The 23,434-nt window shown below is 48.8% G+C and overlaps 7 protein-coding genes across 8 annotated transcripts; 4 read left to right on the forward strand and 3 right to left on the reverse strand.

Annotated features, from left to right (window-relative positions):
* Positions 1-54: 54 nt before the first annotated feature.
* SPPG_06019 (uncharacterized protein) lies at positions 55-3,494 on the reverse strand. Its single transcript, XM_016754224.1, has 6 exons — positions 3,041-3,494; positions 2,611-2,976; positions 2,453-2,551; positions 2,189-2,380; positions 2,027-2,122; positions 55-1,961 (listed from the first exon to the last, which is right to left on the reverse strand). Exons 1-6 carry the CDS (start codon positions 3,152-3,154, stop codon positions 207-209), a joined length of 2,622 nt encoding a protein of 873 aa, XP_016607111.1. The 5' UTR covers positions 3,155-3,494; the 3' UTR covers positions 55-206.
* A 577-nt stretch (positions 3,495-4,071) lies between these two features.
* Positions 4,072-8,285, reverse strand: SPPG_06020. Of its 2 annotated transcripts, XM_016754225.1 has the most exons (4): positions 8,231-8,285; positions 7,807-8,108; positions 4,763-7,740; positions 4,072-4,695 (listed from the first exon to the last, which is right to left on the reverse strand). In XM_016754225.1, exons 2-4 carry the CDS (start codon positions 8,077-8,079, stop codon positions 4,344-4,346), a joined length of 3,603 nt encoding a protein of 1,200 aa, XP_016607112.1. In that variant the 5' UTR covers positions 8,080-8,108; positions 8,231-8,285; the 3' UTR covers positions 4,072-4,343. The 2 variants fall into 2 exon arrangements, with proteins under 2 accessions (XP_016607112.1, XP_016607113.1); XM_016754226.1 differs by lacking the exon at positions 8,231-8,285 and having other exon boundaries at positions 7,807-8,201.
* A 4-nt stretch (positions 8,286-8,289) lies between these two features.
* Positions 8,290-11,284, forward strand: SPPG_06021 (uncharacterized protein). The gene is made up of 11 exons (XM_016754227.1): positions 8,290-8,979; positions 9,087-9,649; positions 9,739-9,813; positions 9,872-9,939; positions 10,007-10,067; positions 10,131-10,175; positions 10,231-10,288; positions 10,350-10,658; positions 10,723-10,889; positions 10,946-11,068; positions 11,129-11,284. Exons 1-11 carry the CDS (start codon positions 8,976-8,978, stop codon positions 11,171-11,173), a joined length of 1,518 nt encoding a protein of 505 aa, XP_016607114.1. The 5' UTR covers positions 8,290-8,975; the 3' UTR covers positions 11,174-11,284.
* A 236-nt stretch (positions 11,285-11,520) lies between these two features.
* SPPG_06022 (uncharacterized protein) lies at positions 11,521-12,857 on the reverse strand. Its single transcript, XM_016754228.1, has 3 exons — positions 12,055-12,857; positions 11,715-11,987; positions 11,521-11,654 (listed from the first exon to the last, which is right to left on the reverse strand). The coding sequence occupies exons 1-2, from the start codon at positions 12,786-12,788 to the stop codon at positions 11,837-11,839; spliced, it is 885 nt and encodes a 294-aa protein (XP_016607115.1). The 5' UTR covers positions 12,789-12,857; the 3' UTR covers positions 11,521-11,654; positions 11,715-11,836.
* Positions 12,858-13,500: 643 nt separating this feature from the next.
* Positions 13,501-13,986, forward strand: SPPG_06023 (uncharacterized protein). Its single transcript, XM_016754229.1, has one exon. It carries the CDS (start codon positions 13,542-13,544, stop codon positions 13,977-13,979), a length of 438 nt encoding a protein of 145 aa, XP_016607116.1. The 5' UTR covers positions 13,501-13,541; the 3' UTR covers positions 13,980-13,986.
* A 152-nt stretch (positions 13,987-14,138) lies between these two features.
* SPPG_06024 (uncharacterized protein) lies at positions 14,139-17,917 on the forward strand. Its single transcript, XM_016754230.1, has 3 exons — positions 14,139-14,456; positions 14,565-14,743; positions 14,879-17,917. Exons 1-3 carry the CDS (start codon positions 14,392-14,394, stop codon positions 17,674-17,676), a joined length of 3,042 nt encoding a protein of 1,013 aa, XP_016607117.1. The 5' UTR covers positions 14,139-14,391; the 3' UTR covers positions 17,677-17,917.
* Positions 17,918-18,018: 101 nt separating this feature from the next.
* SPPG_06025 (uncharacterized protein) lies at positions 18,019-23,271 on the forward strand. Its single transcript, XM_016754231.1, has 5 exons — positions 18,019-18,228; positions 18,305-18,783; positions 18,874-19,337; positions 19,411-21,631; positions 21,703-23,271. Exons 2-5 carry the CDS (start codon positions 18,337-18,339, stop codon positions 23,152-23,154), a joined length of 4,584 nt encoding a protein of 1,527 aa, XP_016607118.1. The 5' UTR covers positions 18,019-18,228; positions 18,305-18,336; the 3' UTR covers positions 23,155-23,271.
* Positions 23,272-23,434: the final 163 nt, after the last annotated feature.

Here is a 23,434-nt window from a genome sequence, read left to right on the forward strand (position 1 = left end):
CCAGACAATGGATGCTATTTATAGGTGGATTCCATATTCATTCGATAGGACAATAAACCGAGGGTGATCGGCAGAGCATGTAAATTGCGCAAGAAATTACGATAACATGTTTGAAAACAAAAGTTACAGGAAATGGACATTCTAAAGACAGCATTTTGAAAAGAAAAAAAAAAAAAAGTTTCTACTACATCACATCTAGGATATGCTCAGAGTTGCGATTTGTTTGGTAGAGCAGGGACAGCCTCCCTCACATATCCTTCTCTAGATTCAACTTTTCTCCATTCTCTTTCGTCGACATTATCCTCTTCATCACTGTTTCCTTCTGTCTGAACACCACTTACACTTGTATGATTGTTTTTACCCTTTTTGCGGTGCTTGGTGATAACCGTTTCATTATGGTCATTAGCGGGTTTGTGCCCGAGACTCGTCTGAGATAGACGAAGGCTGGCGCGAGAACCGAGTTCGTTTAGTTTCGTCAATTTACTGGATGTTTCTTCGTCGTCATCGTTGTCTAGTTCGTTTGATTCTGCAGGCTGCTTCTTTTTAGTGATCTTGTTGGTTTTTTGGTGTTCTGATGGTGGTTCGCTTTCAGAGGAGGACTTGTGCGTTTTGTGGGTAGAGCTGGTTGTCGACTCGTCCTCGGTAGTGTGATCTGGCCGCGACTTTTGTAGTGTACGGGTGGATCTGGTTGTAGACTCGTCATCTGAAGTAACATCCGGCCGTGACTTTTGCACCAGTTTACGGGTGGATTTGGTAGTAATTGCCTCGTCCTCTGAAACATCCGGTCGTGACTTTTGCAGCAGTTTACGGGTGGATTTTGTTGTCCCCTCGCTGTCATTGTTCCTAATGTCTGATCGCGACTTGTGGGAATTGGACTGCATAACACGAACTTCGCCAGATTCACCGTACACCTCGTGCGCATCTGATGACGGCTCCGGAGTGACGATTTCTTCAATTTGGTGGTCAGTTACTTCGGTAGGAGGTCTGGCAATATGCTTGCGGCGTGTAGTGATTTCCTCGTCGTTTTCACTTTCCGCCTCTGCCGCCGCTTTCTTGGGCTTGGATTTGCCGGTTAGAATCTCTTCCTCGTCATCGGTAACATGCTTTTGTTTTCTGCTGCGAACGGTGGTGGTTTCCTCGTCGTCCTCATGTACCTCTGCATTGGTTGCTTTCTTCCCCGGGTGAGACTTTACGGTCTTTTCCACTTCGTCCTTTTGTTCTTGTCCTTGCTTTTTCCCTCCTTTGTTGGTAACGGGTGCGACTTTCTCTTCCTCCCGGGCGCGGACGGCAGCAGGTTCCGCGATCTCCTCCTTGCTTTTGTATATTTTGCGGTACTTGTGGGGACTACCAATGCGTTCTTGTGAGGTCTCAACTGGTGTTCTGCTTGTTTGAGATACGTCGCGTCCTTCGTCGTGTTTTCGAGCGACCTGTTCTGATGCTTTCTTGGGCTTTGCTTGTTCAACTTTCTCTACGCGTTTCGCCTCTGCAGGGGCCTGTTTGGAATTGGGCTGTTTGCTTACCACTTTCTTGTGTGCGGCTGGTTCAACAAGCTCGTTTTCTGGTACATGTGGAGGCTGGCTACTCGACCTCTTGGCCTTCACCTTCTTCCGTATGCGAGCGGCCATCTCCCCCAATCTCCGACCTCGTCCACTGTCGCTTTCCTCATCCTCAGTAGCTTCCTCGGTCACCGCTGGGTGTCCTTTCTTTGGCAATTTGCGGATGCCTGCCATAAACTCATTTCTCTGTGTCTGCCCCGCTAGCCCCTTGACAGGATGTTCAGAGACAATGGGTGCATTGACATTATATTTACCGCGGATGAAGGGATCATTGTTCGAGACGACCACGTAGGCCCCGTTATGTGTCAGCTCATCGACGGATTGAATGCGGTGGCCGTCGAGGGCATAGAGCTTCTGAATCATACCCGTCACGAGGTGAATCTGGGTATTGAGATTCTCCAAGAGCTGTAACGGGCGACCTTTCAGCTTACATTGACATCCATCTCTTCAAAGGCAAACTGGTCACCTACCCTCTGTAGATTTGGGAACCGCTTTTTGGTAACCGTGACAGTTTGTCCAATATGATACAAATCTCCATTTGGAAAAAACGTTACAACACGGGGAAACTGCAAGCATTCAAAAAAAGCATAAGAAAAGTCTCCCCAACATTTGTGCCAGAACGTTCGACTTACGTCGTCTTCATGTTTGTTAGCCTGTGCAGGATGCTCTATATGGTATGTTGTTTGCTTGAAACCGTCCGCAACGGCTGCAACCAGGTTCTGCCCATCATGAATCTGACGGAGATTGCTAATTTTGTGACCATTTTCTGCGTCGTAAAGTCTTCGGACGCTGATGCGGAGGAGTTCTGTAAGGTTTTTGAGGAGCTGAGGGAAATGGCGTTAATAAATCAACAGAAATGCATTGAGCATTAAGAAAAGGTGTAAATAGTAACGTACCTGATCAAATGTTCGACAGTTTCGGTAGTTCAAAATCATCTTGATTCCAGCAGATGCACCATCCCCATTTGTGAAGACGGTGACTTTGTAGGCTTTGCTCTGCACCAAACCAATTGCCGTTAGAAAATGCTTTTACAACGCAGTAGCGTGATACTCACTGTAGGTCCAAAGATGGGTCGCTCTGGCTCTTTCTTACGCCGCTCTTGCACCTCCTTTGGCGCCTTCGAAGTTCCAAACCGCTCCTTGATAATATTCACTCCCCACCCACTCGGACGCTTTGTTCGGATGAGGGCAGACTTTTCTCTGGATTCACTATCGCCATTTGTCATGCCGGACACGGCTGATGGGGGTATATCGGCGGTAATGAGGTAGGGCACCTTTTTGAAACTTTCGCCACCTGTTGCCACGTAGACGGCGCCATCTTTCAGGTCGTCTAGTGTTCGGATGATGTGACCGTCGAGGGTGAATACTTTGCGGACAGCGCCATTGACGAGGTTGATCTCGTCAGAGAGTCTGGAAAGAAACTGGATAACAAACTAAGCGTTCAGTTGCATCAAACAATCGTATTCGGCCAGTACAAATGTATACCTGTTCAAAGTTGCGGTAGACTCGGGTGTTGATCACCAACTTCTTCCCTGGCTCATACAAGTCTCCGTTGCGGAATACTCGAATCCGTTTACTTCGGAACTCGTCGAGAGACATGGTACTATGACGTTAAGGCACGGGTAGTTGGGAGATGGATATGATCCCGCAGTAATCCACACCGTATTATCTGATGAGCACCTTTGAGAAATGCAATATGACTGTGCGCAACGTTAATCCAGAACAAAAATAATAAAGAAAAACCAAAAGGCCCACACTGGGCGGACGGTTTTGCCTCTCTTGAGCCGAATTCCCAAATGCAAGCGGCGCAATCCAGTAGTAATTCGCAAACAATACTGGGATGCCAATGTGTCTATTTTTATCGCTTTGAACTGATCCTCGTCGGTTCAAGGATGAGGGCAGCTAAGTATGCGCGGGAGCAAACATGTGGCTTTGGTTCAGTCGGTCATGACAGAGGACGATCCCAATTGCTGACCTCTGGGAAGACATGACCAGCGGAGTTGATTACGTAACGCCTGAGCCAGGGTTGGGAGTAAGGGGTTGGGTTAAAACTCCGAGCGATCAAACCTACGGCTGTGCTGCATGTGCCATGATCTGACTGTGTTTAAATAAGCACGAATGTGTGAGCTAATAACTGCCCACCTATGTGTTCGTTTGTTCCGTAACCATAGAGTTAGGTATGAAGACGCATGGACAAATGCTCTTCGTTTTGCGTGTGTCAAGAACCCAGTGTTCTAACGCTATCAACCATGGCAGCATTGAGAACGCTATTTCTTTGAAAAAGTTTCCCAAATGGACGTTGCCCTCTTAAGATCTGATAGATCATGAACACTAACGAGGAACAGAAAGCAAACAGACATGTGGACTTACGAGATACTCGTCAACGAACCTATTGGCTCGAATATGAACAAGGATGAGATTAGTACCTTATAAGACGACGAAACAAAAGCAGAACATGCTCTTCAATTGGGATGAACGTTCAAAGTTTAAAACTCTACGTTACGACCCAGTGTCATCTCAAACCCCCAACCATTCTTTGTTCCAACAGCAGGTTAAACTAATCAGAATTTCTTCCTTTATTGGATACACCCACATCCCAATTCAAAAGCACATATAAAAAAAAATCCAAACTTGATCTACGTAGATCCGTTATTTCATTCAAACAATTCCAAACCTATCACCAAGCTCATCCCCATTCATACAATTGTACACCGACCCACAAAGATTTGAAAAAAAAAAAAAAAAGAATAAACATAGGCTTGCTTGGACTTAGCCATCACACGACTGATCACGCTAGTTCCACTCTCTCCAACAATTCTGTAACCTCTCCGGCCTCTTCTTCTTCTTCCTCCATGAGGGGAAGGTAACCCCTCTTTGGTGATCCATGCAAGAGTTCCCGAACACCGTCAACAAACGCTCCGCTTGTTCTTGGCTCCGCGATACTGGCTTCCAAATCAACATCGTTCGATACAATATCCGTTGATGAGAATATTTTAGGCGGTTTGTAGAACTTTAGGAGGAGAGATGAAACTACGACAGACACGGAAGAGAGGGACATGGCCATGCCCGCAATCATTGCTGGTAGAGTGATTCCCCAAGGGGAAAAGATACCCATTGCAAGGGGAATCATGAGTATGTTACTACGAAGAGTCATAACGCGTTAGAATCTGAGATGAATGATATGAGAGATGTGAGCAAAAGACTTACTAAATAGTAGCCCACAAAAAGTTCATTCGAATCCTTCTAAATATCACTCTGCTCAAATCAATGGCCGTAACAACGTCTCCCAACTCGTCTCTCATCAACACGACACTTGCGGCTTCCACAGCAACGTCCGTGCCTCCATAGACAGCAATCCCCATATCCGCTTGAGCCAGACTTGCCGAATCGTTCACACCATCGCCTACCATCGCAACCACATGGCCATCAGCTTGAAATTGCGAGACCAGAGACTTTTTACCCGACGGTGTTACGCCGGCATGGATGGAGGAGGTGGGTATGCCGCACTGGCGAGCGATGGAGAGTGCGGTGAGATATTGGTCGCCTGTTACCATACAAACTTGGATGCCCATTTTCTTCAAGGCTGCAATCGTAGGTGGGGCGGCCGGTTTAAGTGTGTCTGCCAGTGCAATCAGGCCGACTGGCATTTGGTTGAATGCAACAAAAATTACGGTATGCCCATGGGATTCATGAGTCCGCTGCGAGTCGAGAATACCTGGCGGTATTGCACTGCATTTGTTGGACGTGAGGAAGGATTGGTTTCCGATCAAGACGTGGACAGGTTTGCCGCTGGGTGGTGTGACGGTGCATTGGACGCCTGATCCCATGACCGCCTCAAAAGTTTCGACCACATGGGGGAATGTACTGACATCCAGCACCTCTTTACCATGCTTCGCGATAGCCTTTCCCAAAGGGTGCTCACTGTTGGCCTCTGCGGCACCAACGATACCAAAAAAGACCGCCTCATTGTGCCACTTGAGATCGTCCGCAAACAACTGGTAAGTCACGACCTCCAACTTGCCCATCGTCAACGTCCCGGTCTTGTCAAAGACAAACTTTGTCACTCGATGTGCCGTTTCCAAAGGCCCACCTCCTTTTATCAAAATTCCCAGCTGAGCACCCACACCGGTCCCCACCATAACGGCCGTGGGTGTGGCAAGCCCTAATGCACAAGGGCACGCCACAACAATAACTGATATGCACATACTGAGACAGACAAACACCACGCTGCTGTCGTCAGGGAACGATGGCGGTATCCATTTCGTCGCATTCAGAATGATGATCCACACAAAAAAGGTAGCCAAGCCGAGGACGATGACAGCAGGAACAAAGTATCCTGCCACAGTATCCGCAATGTTCTGGATTGGCGCTTTGGAGGTCTGGGCGTCATTGACAAGTTTGACGATTTGAGCCAACGTCGCATCAGCCCCAACCCGTACTGCCCGCATGTGAATGGCACCCGATCCATTCACCGTGCCCCCAATGACCGCATCCCCAACCTTTTTGCTAACAGGTAAAGGCTCACCCGTTACAAGGGCTTCGTCAATGCTGGTCGAACCGTACTCGACGACACCGTCGGCTGGGACGCGTTCACCGGGAATCACTTTTAGCAAATCGCCTGCTTGAACGTACTCGGTTGGAATCTCCTTTTCAGTTATTTGCCCAGTACTCTGATCCGTGGACAAAAGCAGAGCCTTTGTGGGTGCCAAGGAAATGAGTTTTGATAACGCCGACGACGTCTTGCCCTTGGCCAAATTCTCGAGAAACCGGCCGAGAGTGATAAACGTGATGAGCGTCGTGCAAGTTTCAAAAAACACCTGAGGTTTCGGGTGTCCTCCTAAACATATCGAGTACATGATGGACGCAACGGAAAATGCAAATGCTACAGAGGTACCGAGTGTGATCAATACGTCCATGGTGTAACTTCCATGCGAGAGGGCCTTGAATGTAGCACTGTAGAATCGCTGACCAATACCAAATTGAACCGGAATTGTCAGGATCAGCATCGTCAAATCGCCCAACGACAATCCTCGCACGATCTCCCAGTCAATCACGCGCGCGAAAAACGTCATGGGCAGGATCATTGAAAGTAGCGTGACAGGAATGGCAAATCTGAGTGACTTCCAAAAGGCTGATCTCCATTCCTGAATTTCTCTTGTTCGCTCTAGGGACTCCACCTGGGCATTGGATCCCATGTCGGAAAGAAAAGCCGTGAACCCAAGAGATTCAATCTTTTCAACTATATCCCGCACACCAATGATGGATGAGTCAAACTGAAACCGTCCGCTTTGACCCAAAAGATTCACTGCAGCAGTCTGCACCCCATCCATCTTGCTCAGCTCTCGTTCAATCTTTCCTGAGCAGCTTCCACAAGTCATACCGAAAATCTTTAGATCAATCGTTCCATAGGTAGCACTGGGTAACACTTTAGCTCGAAACCCAATGTCATCGATAAGTTTCGCCACCTGCTCTTCAGTCATGAGCAATTCTTTGAACTGGACTTCAGCTCGTTCAGCCAACAAAGCGACTTTACAAGAAACGACTCCAGGATTTGATCGCAAGTGCTTTTCAATCGATGCCACGCAACTTGCGCATGTCATTCCTTGAACTTCGATTTGCACAGTTCGTATGGGTCCGGCAGTTGTGGCGGTGTAGAGAGGGGATGATACGCTGAGCGAGAGGGATGTGCGGGGATCGGGACTTGAGGGTCGGAGAGTGGATTTGAGGACGGTAGTTAGGGTAAGCGGCTTCGGACGGGTTTTTATGGGAGATGTTGAAGACAGTGAAGCATCAAAACCGCATTCTTCTATGGCGTCTATCAATGCCAGCACATTTGTCTGGGTTGTATCGATTTCAACGCTTGCGTTTTCCGTTTCTAGATCTACCTTGACCGCCTTTACTCCCACCATAGGAGAAAGTTTCGCGGTAATCGTCTTGACACAGGATTGGCAGACCATGCCCTTTATAGATATGTCGTAGTGTCCGGACGCAGTTGGCTGCTCGTTTAGCCCATGTTGTTGAAGAGCGGCATCGAATCCACATCCTTCTATGGCGGCAACTAAATCCTCTGGCGACAGCAATCCACCGTCGTATGTAACTGTCGCTGACTCGCTAGCGAGGTCAACCACAGCACTTTCCACGCCCGGGAGTGCCTTCAAGACACCAGTGACCGTCTTTACGCATGACTAAAGAGAGAGGGTAATGAGGCTATATGTTGCTATATGGAATTCTATCAACTACATCGTGCTTACCTGGCAGGTCATTCCTTGTACACTCACCACTACCTCTTTCGTCCCGCCAACAGGAATGGCCTCAAACCCACATTCCTCAATAGCATTCACAAGGTCCTTCTCATCCAGTAGGTCCGCATCATACACCACTGTTGCCAGCTCTTCCTCTAATGAGACCGCTACTGAGGAAACACCAGGTAGCGGTCGCAGTTGCGATTCTATTGTGCGGACACATGAACCGCAGGTCATGCCCTTGACGGTGATGGTTGCAGTGTGTTGTCGTGGAATGGTCATTGCTGATGAATATAAAGTAACAGAATGTCCTACAAATATATGTTAGTTGTGTATGGAGTAGCAGAGGCCAATGCCATCTGTGCCGGGTTTGCCCTCTGCGAAAATGAAAGAAGCGATGGGCGAGAAACCCCAGACCCAGAGTGAGTCATACCTGATCAATAGCCCTGGATCACTGCCACGGGGGGCTGTTTTTAGAGCACAGCTTCTTTTTTATGGTCAAAAACCTTTTTTTACAAACGGGAACGAACGAGGACGACAGAAAGTGAAAAGTAAAAGGATGAGCTAGCTTCGTGAAAAGGGCATTTTGGTTATCGCCCGTTACATGACTCGCATCGAGTGCTGTGATCGTTTGTAATTTTCCAACAGGTTTCAAATGGGGGATTGGCTTTTGTTGCTATTTTAGTAACGCCATCAAGAAACGGTTTGAGAATTCAGTTCATTAGAGCTCATTTGAACTTTGACAAGAATGCAATCAACGACAAGCCGATAGACAATCTTTCTTCCTGTATTGGTATTGGAATACTTTTGTCCAGGGGGCCGATGAACAAAAACCCTGGTCATGCTCAACAAAACTGCTGACAATTTCAAATCCCTTCCCAATATACCCATCCCATAAGCCAAACATATGCCCAAAACAACTTTCTTTTGATTCCACAGGGGAGACAGGAGAGACAACAAGTTGAAGGAAATGAAAATGCTCATTAAGCAATGAAAAAAGATTGTGGTTTACGTGACTAGAACTGTCTTCCTTCTTTGTTAAAGGAGTCACACGTGTATTCTGCAAAAGAAGAACAAGGCCGTGTGCGCTATAAAAGAAAACAAAGTCGTCGTTTGCCCATCGCTAGCTGGTTTATTCCCCCCCGTCGTCGTTCGTCAACACACACACACATCTAATAATGGGTGAGTTAACAAAGTGTGACATTGCGCAGCACGCTGTTTGATGAGTCATGTGTAAGGCACAGCCATCGTCTGAGTTTATGTGATAACCGATTGGGTCTGGCTGCCAGGAAAGGCACGAAACCGACGCCGACTGCCACAGCAACAGCCGCTGCAAGACATTGGACAAGTTGACAAGGAAGAATTGTGCAAGGAACCTTTGGAGAGTGTCAACAAAGAGGCGGGAGAGAGTGTTTGTGTTGACGTTGCTTCTGAAACTGCATTGACGGCAGAGGGAGCTGTCGTTCTGGAAACCGTTGCTTTAAAGCCACCACCGTCACCATCACCACCCAACGAAAAGGAGGAAGCTCTAGAGCAAGCTACAAAGCAACCGCCAAAGCAGCCTTCGCCAGACCTCACTTCATTCACACCTGCCATTGCCAACCCCGTCGCAGCAGAACCTTCAAACGTTCTGCGCCCTCCGAAACCCACTTCCCACCCACCCCGACTCCCAACTCCTCGTATGACGCCCACAGCAACTCCCCTCCCAACTGCGCCTCGTCTGGAATGTACTGTTGTGCCTGGTCGCTCGGTTGGCCCATTTATATTGGGAGCACCTATTGGGGAGGTCGTCGAGCGGTTGAGAGGAATGGAGGGGGTTGTGCCTCGGGTTGAGTGCAAGTATGGGGATTTGGTAAGTGCATGTATTTGAATGATGTGGATGATTGTGACGCTTTGGTGTGACGCTTTTATTAAACGGTTTTCACATTTTTGGATGTGTAGAATCCGTTGGACATTGATATTGTGCTGAACCTTCCTGCAAACGGTGTTTGCATGCGATTTGATCCAAAATCGCAGGTAAGGGTTCAAGGCCATGTTTCTTTATTGTTATTCTTTATTGACGGTACATTCTTAGTGTCTGAAATCCATTGAATTGTATGATTTTTCGAAACTTTCCTTATTTTACAATGGGGTCGAATTCAAGTAGGTTGCTACATTGATTGTCATGGCTTTGTCCACTTGTTGATAACGTTGTGCGCGTATATTACAGCTCCTACAAGGTCCTACCCACATTTGTACACATTTATCGATTATTTGGGCCGATATATCCTGTACGTGGAATGCTGTTGCACAGGCATCTTTGACAGTGGTTGCTAACAAGGGAAGCTGCCTAGGGCGAATTCTGCGAGGAAAAGAAGCACTATGTGTTGAGTTATCCGGTATGCGCTGGTGATGGGTTTTAGCTATCTAGCACCGGTCTCACTAGTTATGCAGGGGATATCATTTATGTTCCCCATTCCGGACAAGTACATTCCCCTGCAAAACATTACAGGTAAAACATCGTGCGACTGGCCCATTATAGAAGCTCTTATTGAACTGTTGTATACTACTAGACCTACCTCTTTCGTTCCCTGACGGTACAACTCCCGTCCTAAATCGCATTTACGTCTACGCTGGCGCGGAAAAATGGGAGGACGCGGTTCCACCTACTCTATCCCAACTTGAACCCATCACCGCTGAATTGAACCATGGCATTCACATTCCCCAACGCGACTGTACACTCAAGTTTGGCGCGCCCGCACAAGATGTTTTGGATGCGCTTGGGAAACCAGAAAAGATACTAGAGAAGGGTGAAGATAAGATGAAGATTTTTGGAGTGGATGTTGCTGAAGAATGTGATGGAGGAGGATATTTCTGGAATTGTAAGTGTATTGCATTGTTTTTTCGGGCCTGTTCAAGTGAACTGAAAGTATCTATTTTGTCAAGATTTTTCGCTAGGCATTGATATCCTCTTTTCCGGTACTACGCACACCATCACGAAATTCATCCTTCATACAAACTTTTTGGGATGCTGGGAGTTTGGAGAGTATACGAAATGTCGGTTCCAGGTTGTGGGTTTTGAGAATGGTGCTGTGATTGGGTGTGACGATCTGGTACGCGTGCTTGATGCATTTTACTCGACTATTGTGTGCTCACTGGTAAACGGTAGTGGAATGACGTTCAAAGCACGTTACCAACACCATCACCCCGCCCTGTTGTCTTCAATAGAGGGAATCATCATAATCCTTTTGGTTCTACATGGTTTTACGGATTCGATGGGGTTGTTTTTGAGGTGCGGCGTCTTATTCTACTACTTTCTAGCTGACGCTTCACTCACGTTTGAATCGAGTAGGTTATGAAAAATGGGTATCTGGCTTCTGTAACATTGTATGCCTGAGACCGAGGGTGAGTCTGTAGCATATGCCCCCAAGTTTAGTTGAGACGAGTTTGTAGATAATTCTTGTAATAATATCGATTGTGCATGCAAGTAATAGTGTTTCACCCTGGCCCTCATAGTCCATATATCGACGCAGTATTCCCTTGAACTGTAAGGCTTATGTGAGATTGAATCAATACAAACACCCTTCCTTTGCTCAGGAAAATGCTTGCCGGTGGTGAGTCTGGTGAAGGGCTCGGTGGCGTAGGATCTGCTGGCCGGCCGAGAGTAGTGTGTTGAGGTATACGTGAGCAGGGGTAGCGCTCATGGTCAGCTCCTTACTTCTGGCAATCGTCGACTGTGGTTTGCGCATGTTGTTGTGTCTAGAGGTACTTACTCATGGGGAAGTCGAGGAATTTGTCCTTTCGCGGGGAAAACGCAGCCCTCGGGCCGCGGACGCTGTCCTGCAGTACATGAGATTGGTGTGCGATGAACGCACAAGCTGGGGATGCTCAGGAGGTTGTTTGACGGTGGGCTATCGTGTAGCAATCTAATGACTTACCAACATCACTCAACAGTGTAAAGCAACTACGACGTAGACCTGACATTCAAAAACAAATCTCTTGTATACCAAAAACCTTTCCAAGGCGAAAATTACATCACTACCGTGCGCACAAACGTTTACTACCACAACCGTCTAGCAGGAACGCGAATACTAAAACTCTTGGGTCGTCCAGTACGATCGTAAAACAGTCTATAGAACAACAGAGAAATAAGGAATCCCATTGCGCCGCCAAATGCCACGTCGGATGGGTGGTGGACATATTGTTGTGTTCTATGCCAATTGACGTATTAGCTTCAATGAGCTTGTCGTGCTGCGCTTTCCAAAACAAGGAACCTACCGTGATATCCCAACATAGAAAGCGGGTAAAAGAGGAACTAATATCAAAACACCTTTCCAACCTTTTCCAAACTCCTCCTCAACTGCTGATTCCATTCCATCGGATTCGTCCTCCTCGACGCTCACCTCGCGTTCCCGCCAATTCCGAAGCACACCAAACCAGCCTGCCATCCAAATGCTCAGAAAGCCCATTCCCGCAAACATGGAGCTGGTATGCCCAGATGGAAAGGACCGACGTCCTTCACGGATGGTCTCTGTATCCCCTGTGCACGCATTTAGCGTCGCATTCCACAAACACCGTCCAAGGAAATCAGGACGCAGCCTTCCAGCCCAATTCTTTAAGAAATCCGTAAAGAGCTTCGTCGTAGCCAAGGAAAATAATAATCCCAACATAAACCAATGTAAATCCTTTGCAAAGCTTGCTACATTCCCTCGGTTCGGTCGCACGGGACTCGTAACATTGCTCAATGGAATCCATCCCATCCTATCCAGCCCGACTCTCACAGCCCAAAAGAGCGCCATGACTACTGGCGGAACGATGAGAACTACAGAAATGACAACGCCATTCGGTACCCAGTCATTGTAATGTGGATGTGAAATGTCCAAGTCGTCTGGCCGGAAGGGTCGCTCGAAGGGATGGATATAGGAGACACCTACGCCAATGAAGAAGGTGATGAGGAGGGCTACATAGTCTGGGAGGGTATGTCGGATAGTTGGCGATATCTTTGGAAGCATTCTGTGTGCTTCTCAGGCGGGGCGGCAAGTGGTCGTCGTCGATGTAGATGAAGATAACAAACGAGGACCCCGACCCCGACAACAACGACTACAGTACCTTCGTCAATGGCACAGTCATGTGAATATTTCAAGGCTTCGATAACCTTAAATGGGGGCACAGTCATTGAGCACCTCAATAAAGCCATATAGAGCATTATGGCTCCTCAGCCACTTCATTAATCTCAGCCTTAACTTTAGCGATTAAAAGCTGATCTGAACTGTGGCCTTGCGATTTGCAACGTACGGCGATTTGTTGAAGCTCCAAAAGGAAACTATTGGGCAGGATGTGATGAGTCCTGGGCAGAAGTGAAAAACATAGAACTGCTCTACTATGACATTTCAGTTACTTTCTGAATGAGCGTCCCTCAACATGTGTGCTCATTTGCTACAATGGTAAGAGAGATGAGCGAATGCGATGAGGAATGCGTTCCAAAGCGACCCAAAAACTCCCAAAAACCGCTAAACGCATCTCCAAGTCCAAGTAGATCATTCAAAAGCTGGAATCCAGAGAGTTGAAAGAAATGGTTGAAAAGGTGTTTGTTCCATTGCCAGCAGAAAGTTCAAGTGGTAAATGATTCCATAAGAGGCACAGCTTTGGAAGCATAATCACGTGGGTGTAGGAACTTTCAACTTGCTCTCCATCGTCCTTTTGTTTTTTTCCCACCCCACAACCACTGCCCTTTCAACAGCTGAAAACTTCGAGATATCATCACAATGGGTTCCGTATGGGTTGTATCCGCCGTATTCAGGACTACAAGGAAGACTTTGGCGGAAAGCCTGAGATCTGGTTGTACACGACTGAACAAGCAGCTCGAACTGCAATGGAACGCATCGCACGCCGCCTGTACAAGGAGTCTGATATTATTCAAGGCGCTGGCGACAAGTATTTCGACTCTGGCAGGAATATCATTGTCTTTGGGGAAAGTCCTCGCATGGGCCGCTCGTACCGGAACGAATGGGGTGTGCTTTACATGCAGAAAGTTGAAGTCGAGAAAGAATGTCATGAAGCGCCGGTGGAGAGCAGCGAAGATGAAGAATAAACTGAAAATCACCATAAAAGATGATGATGAGGGTAATGACGACGACGACGACGATGAAAGTGAAGAAGACAAAAGTAGCATCGATGTATGTATCATTCATTGTAGTAAATAATAAGGACTATGGTAATTCCAAATTGCCATTGATGTTAATGCTGTCGAACATAACTTGTTGTGGCATGACTGTGCCATTCTATATCGTGACTGTGCACCATTTCTCCTTTTGTGTCATCTGTTGCTGGCGGACAAGCGCATGGGGGCTGTCGGAGCAAAAGGTTCTTTTCCCAGTGTGCAAGATTTCGGGAAAGACCATCATCATTAGTGTTATTTTCTTGTCCAGAAACGCCATTGACAAGCTCCCCATTTGTGCTCTTGACACTCCTCAAGACTTTATTCATTCAACGGCTGCCTACTTGTCTCGGGGCTTTGCGACATTATCAAAACGCTCTTCAGTTTAAAAGTGCACACTCTGGGCCTTGACAAAGTCTTATTGCGAGTTCCTATGCATTCGGGAGCTTGTCTAGGTGATGACCCCTCTTGACGTCGATGATTTCGGCTGGCTCTCCGAAGATGTGCGCGAACTGGGACGGAGGTTGGTACCGTAAACCCCGCGAAACAGATCTCTTGCGTTGGTACCTGAAGTTACTTCTGAACTTGATCATTGATATTCTTTCTCTTGCTCGCTTTCTTTTTTCACTAGCCCATCACCACTCGATCTGGCTGAACTGGACGCCAATGAGGACGAGCTCTTGCTGGAACGAGAAGCATCCTCATCGCCGACACCTTCGTGTCTACTGGCAGACGTACCTTCTTTGCTCAACGAAACGCCTCCCAAAAGGTTTATGCTACGGAGACAGCATTCACGAGGGGCTCTCGTAGGTTAGTTTTGGGAGCGTTCTGGAAGGAGTTTTGGCCGATGGATTTAGTTCTTCTGTCGGAATGGTGCGGGACCCGTCACTTCCCATGTGGTGTATTGCTCACCGCTTTTGCTTTCTTGTTTTTCTTTTACCTCAGGAATAGGGTCACCTAAGCCTAACCCCTTTGTGGCATCGGAAAATGATTCGCCAATATCTGTCTCCCCAGCAGCAGAACCAAAAGAGCAATGCTCTATGAACACAACCCACGAATCCCATAAGCCTCTCCAATATCACCTGGTTCTTCCCCCCCAAGTTATACAAACGATCGCCTCGTATCTAAGCATACACAAAAGCCGCTTGGCATGCCTCTTGGTATCAAAAACATGGTCAAAAGCGGCCGCCAAAGCGATTTATCGATGTCCAAGTGTGAAAACTGCAAAGCAGTTTCATTCCCTATTGCAAACCCTCCTCAGTCCCGGGATTCACAACTATGCGGCCTACGTTGTTGACCTTGATATTCCACTCTCTATTTCAGATGAACTCTTGATGGGAGATTTGGACGTGGCCCTTCAATTGTGTCGGAATCTCCGGGGCATCCGTCTTGAGAACGCCTTGAACGCCTCTAACGTTCTCATCCAGTCCCTATCCGATAACGTTAGACATTTACGACGTGTTTACCTGCGGGGATGCCCAATCACAGATGTCCTGGTGCCGGGCCTCACAAGAAGCTGTCCGCGCTTAGAACGCGTGGACTTCTCCTATACACAGGCAACCGTTGTTATATTGCAAAACCTTATAGATGGATGCGAACGCATCCAAGCCATAGAGTTGGAGGCATGCGGACCGAGTTTGGGACCGGTTGTGGTGAACCCGCACAAAGCATTACGTCGACCCTTACGGTACCTTAACCTTCGAAATAGCGCGGTAGAAGATCATCATGTGCGATATGCGGCGATTCATTGTCCGGTGCTTGAATCGGTCGTTTTGGATGGATGTACGGCTGTGACAGACGATGCTGTTGTGAAGCTGGCGCAGAGTTGCGGGTCAACTCTGCGAAGATTGGATGTATCATTTGTCCCATCGGTGACTGACGTGGCATTGCACGCACTCGCCAGGTACGCAAAAGTAATGGAAGACCTGACGTTGGCCGGATGTGACCGAATCACACCCGAGGGCGTGCAGGTCGTCGCAAAGTCGTGCGACAAGTTGCAAACACTAGCGTTACATGGATGTGCTGGCATCCTTGGGAGTTTTGTACAGCAGTTTGCGGTGACGGGGACAGAGTTGGAGTGCTCTCTTAAATCAGCGGGTATTAAGCAGTTGGCTGAGCACAAGCAGCAGCAGGACGTACTTTTGACGAGAGACGTTGGGATGCGGACGGATGAGGCTGGTGCGACATTGTCGGAGGGTCCATTGGTTGAACCACTGGCAAAGACGACAGCAGATACCGCTACCGCTGTGGTAACAGTGGATCAAACAACCCAAACTGATGTCAATCGTCCGGAGCTCCCGATTGACAGCAAAGCCGTTCTGGACGCTGAAAAGCAACTGCACGATAATATTGACTCTACGAGCGCAACGGAAATTCTTTTAAAGTTTGCAGATGCTATCGCATCTGGAAAATGGGTCCCTCCTGGTGGAAATACTCCATCCAATGGCACGGATCCTGCCAGCGCTGGTTGGCCTAATCCGTTCCCACCGGGCATGCCGCCATTTCCTTATTGGGGTCCATGGGCGTCCCAGATGCAAGCTCCACCACAATACCATCCTGCTTGGGGATATCCTCCACCCGGATGGGCCTCCCCGCCTCTCGGATCGTTTCCTGATCCAAATCGGTCAACAGAGTCACCAACGCCCACACCAGCTGATTGGCAGCTCCGTCGACAGTCTTCAACCGAGACGATTAATTCCGAGCTCTCCACGAAGCGCACCTCCATCCTGTCAAACGAGAGCACTGTATCCGGGGAGGGGCGGACCAAGGTGAAACCCACTATACTTCCTGTCCTGAGGGAGCAAGAGGCGGGTATGCCCACCCCTCCCGATTCACCACCCTCGAAAGGCAAAGAACGGGATAAGCGCCAGTCTACCGCCTCGACTGTGTCGAATGTGTCTTCCACCGGATCAACTGTATCCAGGTTGAGACCGCCTTCATCTTTGTCAAGGCTACCGGGACCGTCATCCACTTCGAGGTTGAAGATTCCGTCGGCGGTGACGAGGGGTGTGAAGGCTATACCCAAGCCTACCCCTGCCCCGAGTGCGCCGACGCTGATGCGGAGTAAGACAGCTGGGAGTTTGACGCCCACGACTAGACCTTCCGTTACCCGAACGAGTACTGGTTCAACGTTGAGCGCAGGGACGACACGAACGAGTGCTGGTTCAACCTTGAGCGCAGGGACAACACCTTTACGACGCAAGACATCTTCAGTCCTTTCCCGATCTGCCACGACCTCCAAAGTATCCGCTTCCATCTCCTCACCCGCTCCGAGCACTCCTCCTGCAACGACAACATACAAACCCCGTCAGTTCCGTAAATTCAACAGCTCACCAGATGAAATTCCCACCCTTTCTTCGCGTACCACCACACCAAAGCCCTCAACACCCACCCGCACTCCCACTCGCGCTTCAACTCAATCCGACCGTGAACGAACCAAAACTCTTTTGCGGACTCCCGCGCAGACCTCCCGCTTGCGGTGGTCCCATCATTTGCAGCCCAGTCAAGATGGGGAGGGATGGATTGCTGGCGGCACGGTGGTTGAGCCCAGTCCAGAGAATGGAGAGGAGAAGACGGAAACAGAGAAAATAACAAAGAGGGCGAGTGTGGGGAGTGGGTCGAGTACGCCGACCAAGACGGCGGGTATGGGAACGAGTGGGATTCGACCACCTTCAGGGCTTCGCATGCCTACCCCGGTTAAGAAACCACCCTTGCTTAAAAAGAAGAGCTTTTCAATGATTTGATGAGCGTAAACCGCAGGGTTTTTTTTTATTCAAGTAAGATGTTTTCTAGTGTGACTAGTTTTTTTAGGCAAGAAGAATGTAATGTTAGAAGTAAGCTCTTTTTTTTTGTATTTTGCATAGAGGTTTTTTGTTGTATGTAGAGATTTTGGGTGCTTTATTAATTGAAAGCCAATGGAGCAAGACTTTTTTGTTTACAAGATTGTAAACGTTGGACGATGGATTTATTGGGTCAAGGTGTGGTGTGTCAACGCAGTGATAACAGCGATGTTACTCGTTGTTTGGACGTAGACCTTCCAATGCACTTGGTCACGTGTCTAGAAGGCGGCTTCTTGGGGAGGCTTTGCGATCGTCCCTATTGCATAGGGCAACATTCCTGCTTCTGAACCTCATACATTCTCCCACCTCATACCCCTCCCATTTCATCCTTTCTTGTTTTCCATCCTTGTCGTGCTTCTTGTGTATTGTCCATTGTTTTGGCATATGGCACGCTAGATTATTACAGAACAAATAACTGCATATCACTCTACAACGAACCGACAGCTTTTGGATAGTGTGAGTCGCTTGCATATCCTGGGGTTGGAGCCTGTTCCCGTCTCTGAGTTAACTAACACGTACGTCTCTCCCAAAGACGCCTAGGAACGGCGCGATTTACTTTTTGGAATGTTTGCTTTGAACGGGTTTCCAGAGGAAACACCGCCACAGCCTCCAATCTTGGACCACCAAGCGAGTTCCATTTCCATTGGAGGTTCAGCTCCCTTTTCCCAGCAACATTCCCAACCCCTACAGCAACAGCACTCGACATCTCTCTATCACCATGGGCTCGGCGCTGGAAATCATTTGCAACAGCCGCCGCAGCATCACCAGTACGATTCTTCCATGACGCAAGATGGACAATCTCCAGCATCACTGGGCGGACTATCCGCCAACACATATTCCAGCATGGACTACGATTATAATGCGATGAATCATTACAATGTACATGGTCACCAGCAATCGGGAGGCTATGGTCATATGGATATGACTGGATACTCTTCGAGCATGCCCCAATCATCGCCTCCCACTATGGTGCAATCAAATGGATACTATTCGTCCCATCCTTTATACGACGTAAGTAGCCACGGTTGAGAAAAGGGGAAGCTAGCCATTTAACTGTTTGTGAGAGCGGATCTGATGGTAAATTCTCGTTTGATACTATAGCAAGGGGAACATCACACGATATATCAACAAGACACAGCAACTGGGCCCGACAATGCAGGAGCTCCTGGAGTTAGTCATGTCACACCACCAGTGCCTGTCCCACAAATGCATCATCCACCATTAGTGAAAACGGTCAGCAGCGGCGCTGGGCCAACTTACATTCCCGACGGAACGTTGGACATATATGGTGGTGTATATCGCGTCGTGCCCGTGCGCACGCGTCTTTTTTCATCCTATCACTGGGCAATCGATGGGTTTTCACAGTCAGTAGATGAAAAGCTGGTATCACTGCCTTTTGGACCACCAAACTGGAGATGGCAGTTGGTTGTGTATCCAAGAGGCGCGGGGGATGGTGCTGGTTCGCATATTAGCGCGTTTATCAGACCGCTGAAGAATGAGACGGAGCTCGCTGCAGGGGATATTTGGACTCGACCCATTACAGAGTTTTCTGTCCGAGTGCGAAGGTATGTGACCGCAGAGACTTGATGGAGAGTATACGGACTTTGTGTGACGGGTCCTCTTTGCATTTTGCTCCAGAGCGATTCCGGGGTCTCCCATTGTGGGTGTACCTGATCCAATTGAGAATTACATTACGACAGATACGTCAGCACCTTCTTTCACCGGCTTCTCCGCGGCCATGTCCGGATGGGGCTTTCCTGAATTACTGGAACTGCAAAGTCTATCTGATGCCGTCACGTATGATGGCACGTTGAATCTGGAGGCGGATGTTATTGGCGAACAAGTATTGGATTGGGCTGTCTATCAGTACCAGTGGGACATTCCCAGTTTCCGGCAGCTGACCGAGGATGAGACACAGTCGCAAGCATTTGGTCCACCCGAGTGTCAGTGGCGGATCCAAATATTTAGACAAGGCAATAAGGAAGGACAAGGAACCCACTTTTCAGTATACCTCATTCCCGAAAAGAGCGCACAAGAGTCTGCTCTCAAGTCTGCGTGGTCGCGTCCGATTGTTTCGCTTACAATAAAGGTTCATGCGGCAGGTGAAGCTTTGGTGACAAAGACCCTGACGGGCGGGTATATTTTTGATGCCGAGAACCCCGCATGTGGCTGGCCGCAGTTGGTGGAACTTTCGCAACTTAATGACTCGATCGACTGGTACGGGACATTGTCCATTCAGACCGAAGTAACTTGGGAACTTTCATATGGTGGACCTGGTACAGATCTAGGTCGCGTCCGCAGTACACTAGCAGAAATTTCTGGAGAATTGGATGCCATCAAGGGGAGAGCGGAAGCATTGAGCGAGGAACTGGATCAAGCCCGTGCTGAAGTTGTCAATCTTCGCACGGAGCTAGCTGCATCCCATAGCGAGCTTTCCTCGACTCGAACCCAGCTGAATACAAGTCAATCCCAACTTGAAGACGTTGAGTCTAGATTACGAACGGTCGGCAACATCGAAGCCCGCATGGCGGTCGTACAAAAGGAACTTGTAGATGCTCAGAAACGGGTAGAAGAAGCTGAGCGGATTGAGGAGCGCTTTGTCATGGTAAAGACGGAGCTTGCAGCCGCTCGAGATGCACAACAGATCTCGGATGAGTTGCGTGTCAAAATTGCGAAATTCAAAGCCAAAATTGCTGCACTACGCGCTGGGATGGAAGATGAGGGTGTCCTTTCCGTCCCGCAGACATCTGGTGATGGCAAAGGCTGGAACGGGGAGGGCGAACAGGACGCACTCCGTACTGGTGAGGACGATGCTGATACATTGCACCTGAAGTTGGTCCAAGTCAACGCAAAGGTGGCTGCACTTGAAGCCGACCTAGCCGAAGCACGTGCTGAAATCGATGCGAAAACACGGGCGTTAGCTGACGCTGCCATCAATGCACCTACCACTGAGGAAGAAGTATTCGATGAGGAAGGTAATGAGAATCCTTTGTTGGCAGCGATGGCTACTGTACGGAATGAAGTATTGGTTGTCAAGGGTGTGCTTCTTGAGGCTTCCGGGAGAGAGTTGGAGACCGACGCAGAGCGGGCTGGTTTGAGCGCTGAATTAGCCATGGTGCAAGCCGAGTTGGAGGTCACTCGTGCGGCACTGATTGATGCAGCAAGCAAATCGGAAGAATTGGAGAGCGATACGGAAACTGCGGCGGAACTGGCGCGAATACAAGCTGATCTCCAGGATGTCCGAACGCAGTTGATCACGCGGCGACTGGGGCTGGAAGATACGGCCGACCTAGCAAATGCAATTGTAACGTATCGAGCCGATACCGAAGATCGAGCAACCTCTCCATTGCGATCGCATGGCTTTTCTGGAGCCCCATCACCCCAGCATTCTGCTGCCGATTATGGATTGACATCTATTTCTACCTTGGACTCTGAGGAGGCGGTTCCATTGCCCACTGGTATGCCTCCACCTCCCATCAATATGGGCCCCCCACTAAGCACTATGCAGACTGGACCATCTACAACCGATGTCCGCGCCCTGCAAGAAAGGGCAGACATGCTCGAATCTATCCATCACCAGGCGCAGACGGACCTCAGTTACACTCAATCTGAACTCACTGCTGTACAGACTGAACTGTCTGACATTAAAGGACGTATGCAAGCTGCCCAAGAGATGCTAATTGGAGGGGCCAGCTCCAACACAGGGGTAGACAATCAGGCGTTGTTTGAGCGGCTATTTAATAGGAGGATGTCAAATGCTTTGCCGCCCGGTGATGGCAATCTCGGTTTTCGCGACATTCCAGAGCCTTGGACACCGGTTGAAGGGGACGCTGCTGGAGTTAACAGCAAAGAGCTTGCGGTATGCGTTTCAATTTTGTGATTTCTTCGTGACATCACGAATCACCCCGACTGATCAACCATATTTTCCAGGCCCTTCTTCAACAAGTCCAAGGCAAAAGTCGGATCCTACCCTCCCTGGCGACCCTCATGACGGCACTCTTAACAATGTGGTTCATAGTATATTCCACCATCTATGTCGTGTGCTCTCCATCACGACTTGACACACAACCAGCACCACCCTATGCCGACGTCTGTCGAACTACTGTGATGCCAGCTTGGGAGGCGGTCACGACGACTTGGCATGCCGCTGCTGAGCGGTTTGTGGGGGATGTGGCACCTGGGGTGTTTGATGCTGCGTATACGGTTGGTGTTTGGGGGTCAGATGTTGGTAAGGGGGTTGTGGGGGGGTTACGGAAGGGGGTTCGAAAGATAAAGAAGGGAACCAAAAGTGTTGAGAGTCGAGATTTGGGGAGTCGAACGGAAATGCAATCGACGGTAGCGACACCGCTCGTGCCTGTTGCTCAAGAGAGTAGGACGGTAACTCCGTCAACATCTTTGGTATCAGTCGTGGAGCAAGCTTCAGAGAACCGAACGGAGACGCTGTCAACAGTAGCGACACCGGTCGTGTCGGTTGTTCCAAAGAATAGGACGGGAGATCCATCAACATCTTCTGTAGCAGTTGTTGAGCAAAGTCAACCGGTTGTGCCGTCTCCTGAAACGACTTGGGAGTCAGTGCCGTTGTCGGAGCAGGGTTCCCCATCCTTCTCGAAATCCCTTGTGGGCAGCTATACTCCTGAACAGGATATTGCGATGTCTGCCGGAGAAGCGAATATGACCATGGAACCCGTTGCTGAAAAGCTGACAGATTTACCGGTGCCCGTTGCTGATATCGGGTTATCCAGTCCGGCGTCGGAACAGGTTATACACCCGATTGAGCCCGTTGCAGAACAATCCCCAGATGTTACAAGTCTGACGAGTCCAGTGCCTACCGAGAGCTCACCCCTGCCACCAGATACCCAGAATTCTTTACCACAAAAGACACCCACCATCCTGACACCGACGTCAGAAGTCGACGCCACGATTGCCGTTTCGGATGTATCCCATTCAGAGGAGACCAACCCGATCGACTCAGACCTATTTTTCGAGTCACCGGTCCCTGAACAGCCATTAGAGTCTGTTAATCAAAAGATCCCAATCTCAACTGACCCAGTAGTGGTACAAGCTGAAGAGACGACAGAGCCAATGGCAGTGACTCCTCTTGTTGAACCGTCCTGGACGGAGACTGAGCCTACCACTGCAGCCCTTGCAGTGGAAAATGAGACTGGGATGAGCCCCGCCGGTGAGAATACCATGTCCAAAAATGGCCGAGAACCTGATGCGGAGATAACACCGACTGTTGGGGATGAGCGCGAAGGTGACAGTATTGGTGGCGAGACGTTGAGTAACAAAGAAGGTCGAGAGGTGCATGATTCCGTGGATTGGGCTGAAAGCGGTGATAATGAACCGGCTGATACGAGGACGGTAACGCATGATGAATTATAACTGGACTAGAAAAGGTTTTTGTTTTGTGGCGTTTGGGGATGGATAACTTGCGAAATTGTGGTGAGCAAGTTCAAGGAGGGGGGAAAATGTACCTAGATGATATATTTTTTTGAAGAATTTTGGTTTTCCATTTATTTTTTTTTCTTTGTTGAAAAGTATCAAGGAATTTTGAGACGCAACGTCTCATAGCGCCGAGACAATCGAAGCTCATTCTTTGGTGGAAATAAAATCTGTGTACGCAGCAACCGCAGCGAGGACCCTACCTGAAGCTGAGAGAATG

This window comes from Spizellomyces punctatus, assembly GCF_000182565.1.
Source record: "Spizellomyces punctatus DAOM BR117 chromosome Unknown supercont1.10, whole genome shotgun sequence".
Taxonomy (NCBI): Eukaryota; Fungi; Chytridiomycota; class Chytridiomycetes; order Spizellomycetales; family Spizellomycetaceae; genus Spizellomyces; species Spizellomyces punctatus.

What these genes read in the sequence shown, in the direction of transcription:
- SPPG_06024 (XM_016754230.1), top strand. Translation starts at nt 14,392, where the DNA reads ATGACCCCTCTTGACGTCGATGATTTCGGCTGGCTCTCCGAAGATGTG. An exon ending in GTGCGCGAACTGGGACGGAG is followed by an intron (nt 14,457 to 14,564) that starts GTTGGTACCGTA and finishes TTTTTTCACTAG; the next exon opens with CCCATCACCACTCGATCTGG. An exon ending in TTCACGAGGGGCTCTCGTAG is followed by an intron (nt 14,744 to 14,878) that starts GTTAGTTTTGGG and finishes CTTTTACCTCAG; the next exon opens with GAATAGGGTCACCTAAGCCT.
- SPPG_06025 (XM_016754231.1), top strand. Translation starts at nt 18,337, where the DNA reads ATGTTTGCTTTGAACGGGTTTCCAGAGGAAACACCGCCACAGCCTCCA. An exon ending in CGTCCCATCCTTTATACGAC is followed by an intron (nt 18,784 to 18,873) that starts GTAAGTAGCCAC and finishes TTGATACTATAG; the next exon opens with CAAGGGGAACATCACACGAT. An exon ending in TTAACAGCAAAGAGCTTGCG is followed by an intron (nt 21,632 to 21,702) that starts GTATGCGTTTCA and finishes CATATTTTCCAG; the next exon opens with GCCCTTCTTCAACAAGTCCA.
- SPPG_06020 (XM_016754225.1), bottom strand. Translation starts at nt 8,079, where the DNA reads ATGACCATTCCACGACAACACACTGCAACCATCACCGTCAAGGGCATG. An exon ending in TACAAGGAATGACCTGCCAG is followed by an intron (nt 7,741 to 7,806) that starts GTAAGCACGATG and finishes CTCTCTCTTTAG; the next exon opens with TCATGCGTAAAGACGGTCAC. An exon ending in TTTTTGTGGGCTACTATTTA is followed by an intron (nt 4,696 to 4,762) that starts GTAAGTCTTTTG and finishes GACTCTTCGTAG; the next exon opens with TAACATACTCATGATTCCCC.
- SPPG_06022 (XM_016754228.1), bottom strand. Translation starts at nt 12,788, where the DNA reads ATGCTTCCAAAGATATCGCCAACTATCCGACATACCCTCCCAGACTAT. An exon ending in TTCTATGTTGGGATATCACG is followed by an intron (nt 11,988 to 12,054) that starts GTAGGTTCCTTG and finishes CAATTGGCATAG; the next exon opens with AACACAACAATATGTCCACC.
- SPPG_06019 (XM_016754224.1), bottom strand. Translation starts at nt 3,154, where the DNA reads ATGTCTCTCGACGAGTTCCGAAGTAAACGGATTCGAGTATTCCGCAAC. An exon ending in ACTGTCGAACATTTGATCAG is followed by an intron (nt 2,381 to 2,452) that starts GTACGTTACTAT and finishes CATTTCCCTCAG; the next exon opens with CTCCTCAAAAACCTTACAGA. An exon ending in CTAACAAACATGAAGACGAC is followed by an intron (nt 2,123 to 2,188) that starts GTAAGTCGAACG and finishes GAATGCTTGCAG; the next exon opens with TTTCCCCGTGTTGTAACGTT.
- SPPG_06021 (XM_016754227.1), top strand. An exon ending in GATTTGATCCAAAATCGCAG is followed by an intron (nt 9,814 to 9,871) that starts GTAAGGGTTCAA and finishes GTACATTCTTAG; the next exon opens with TGTCTGAAATCCATTGAATT. An exon ending in TATTTGGGCCGATATATCCT is followed by an intron (nt 10,068 to 10,130) that starts GTACGTGGAATG and finishes GAAGCTGCCTAG; the next exon opens with GGCGAATTCTGCGAGGAAAA.
- SPPG_06023 (XM_016754229.1), top strand. Translation starts at nt 13,542, where the DNA reads ATGGGTTCCGTATGGGTTGTATCCGCCGTATTCAGGACTACAAGGAAG.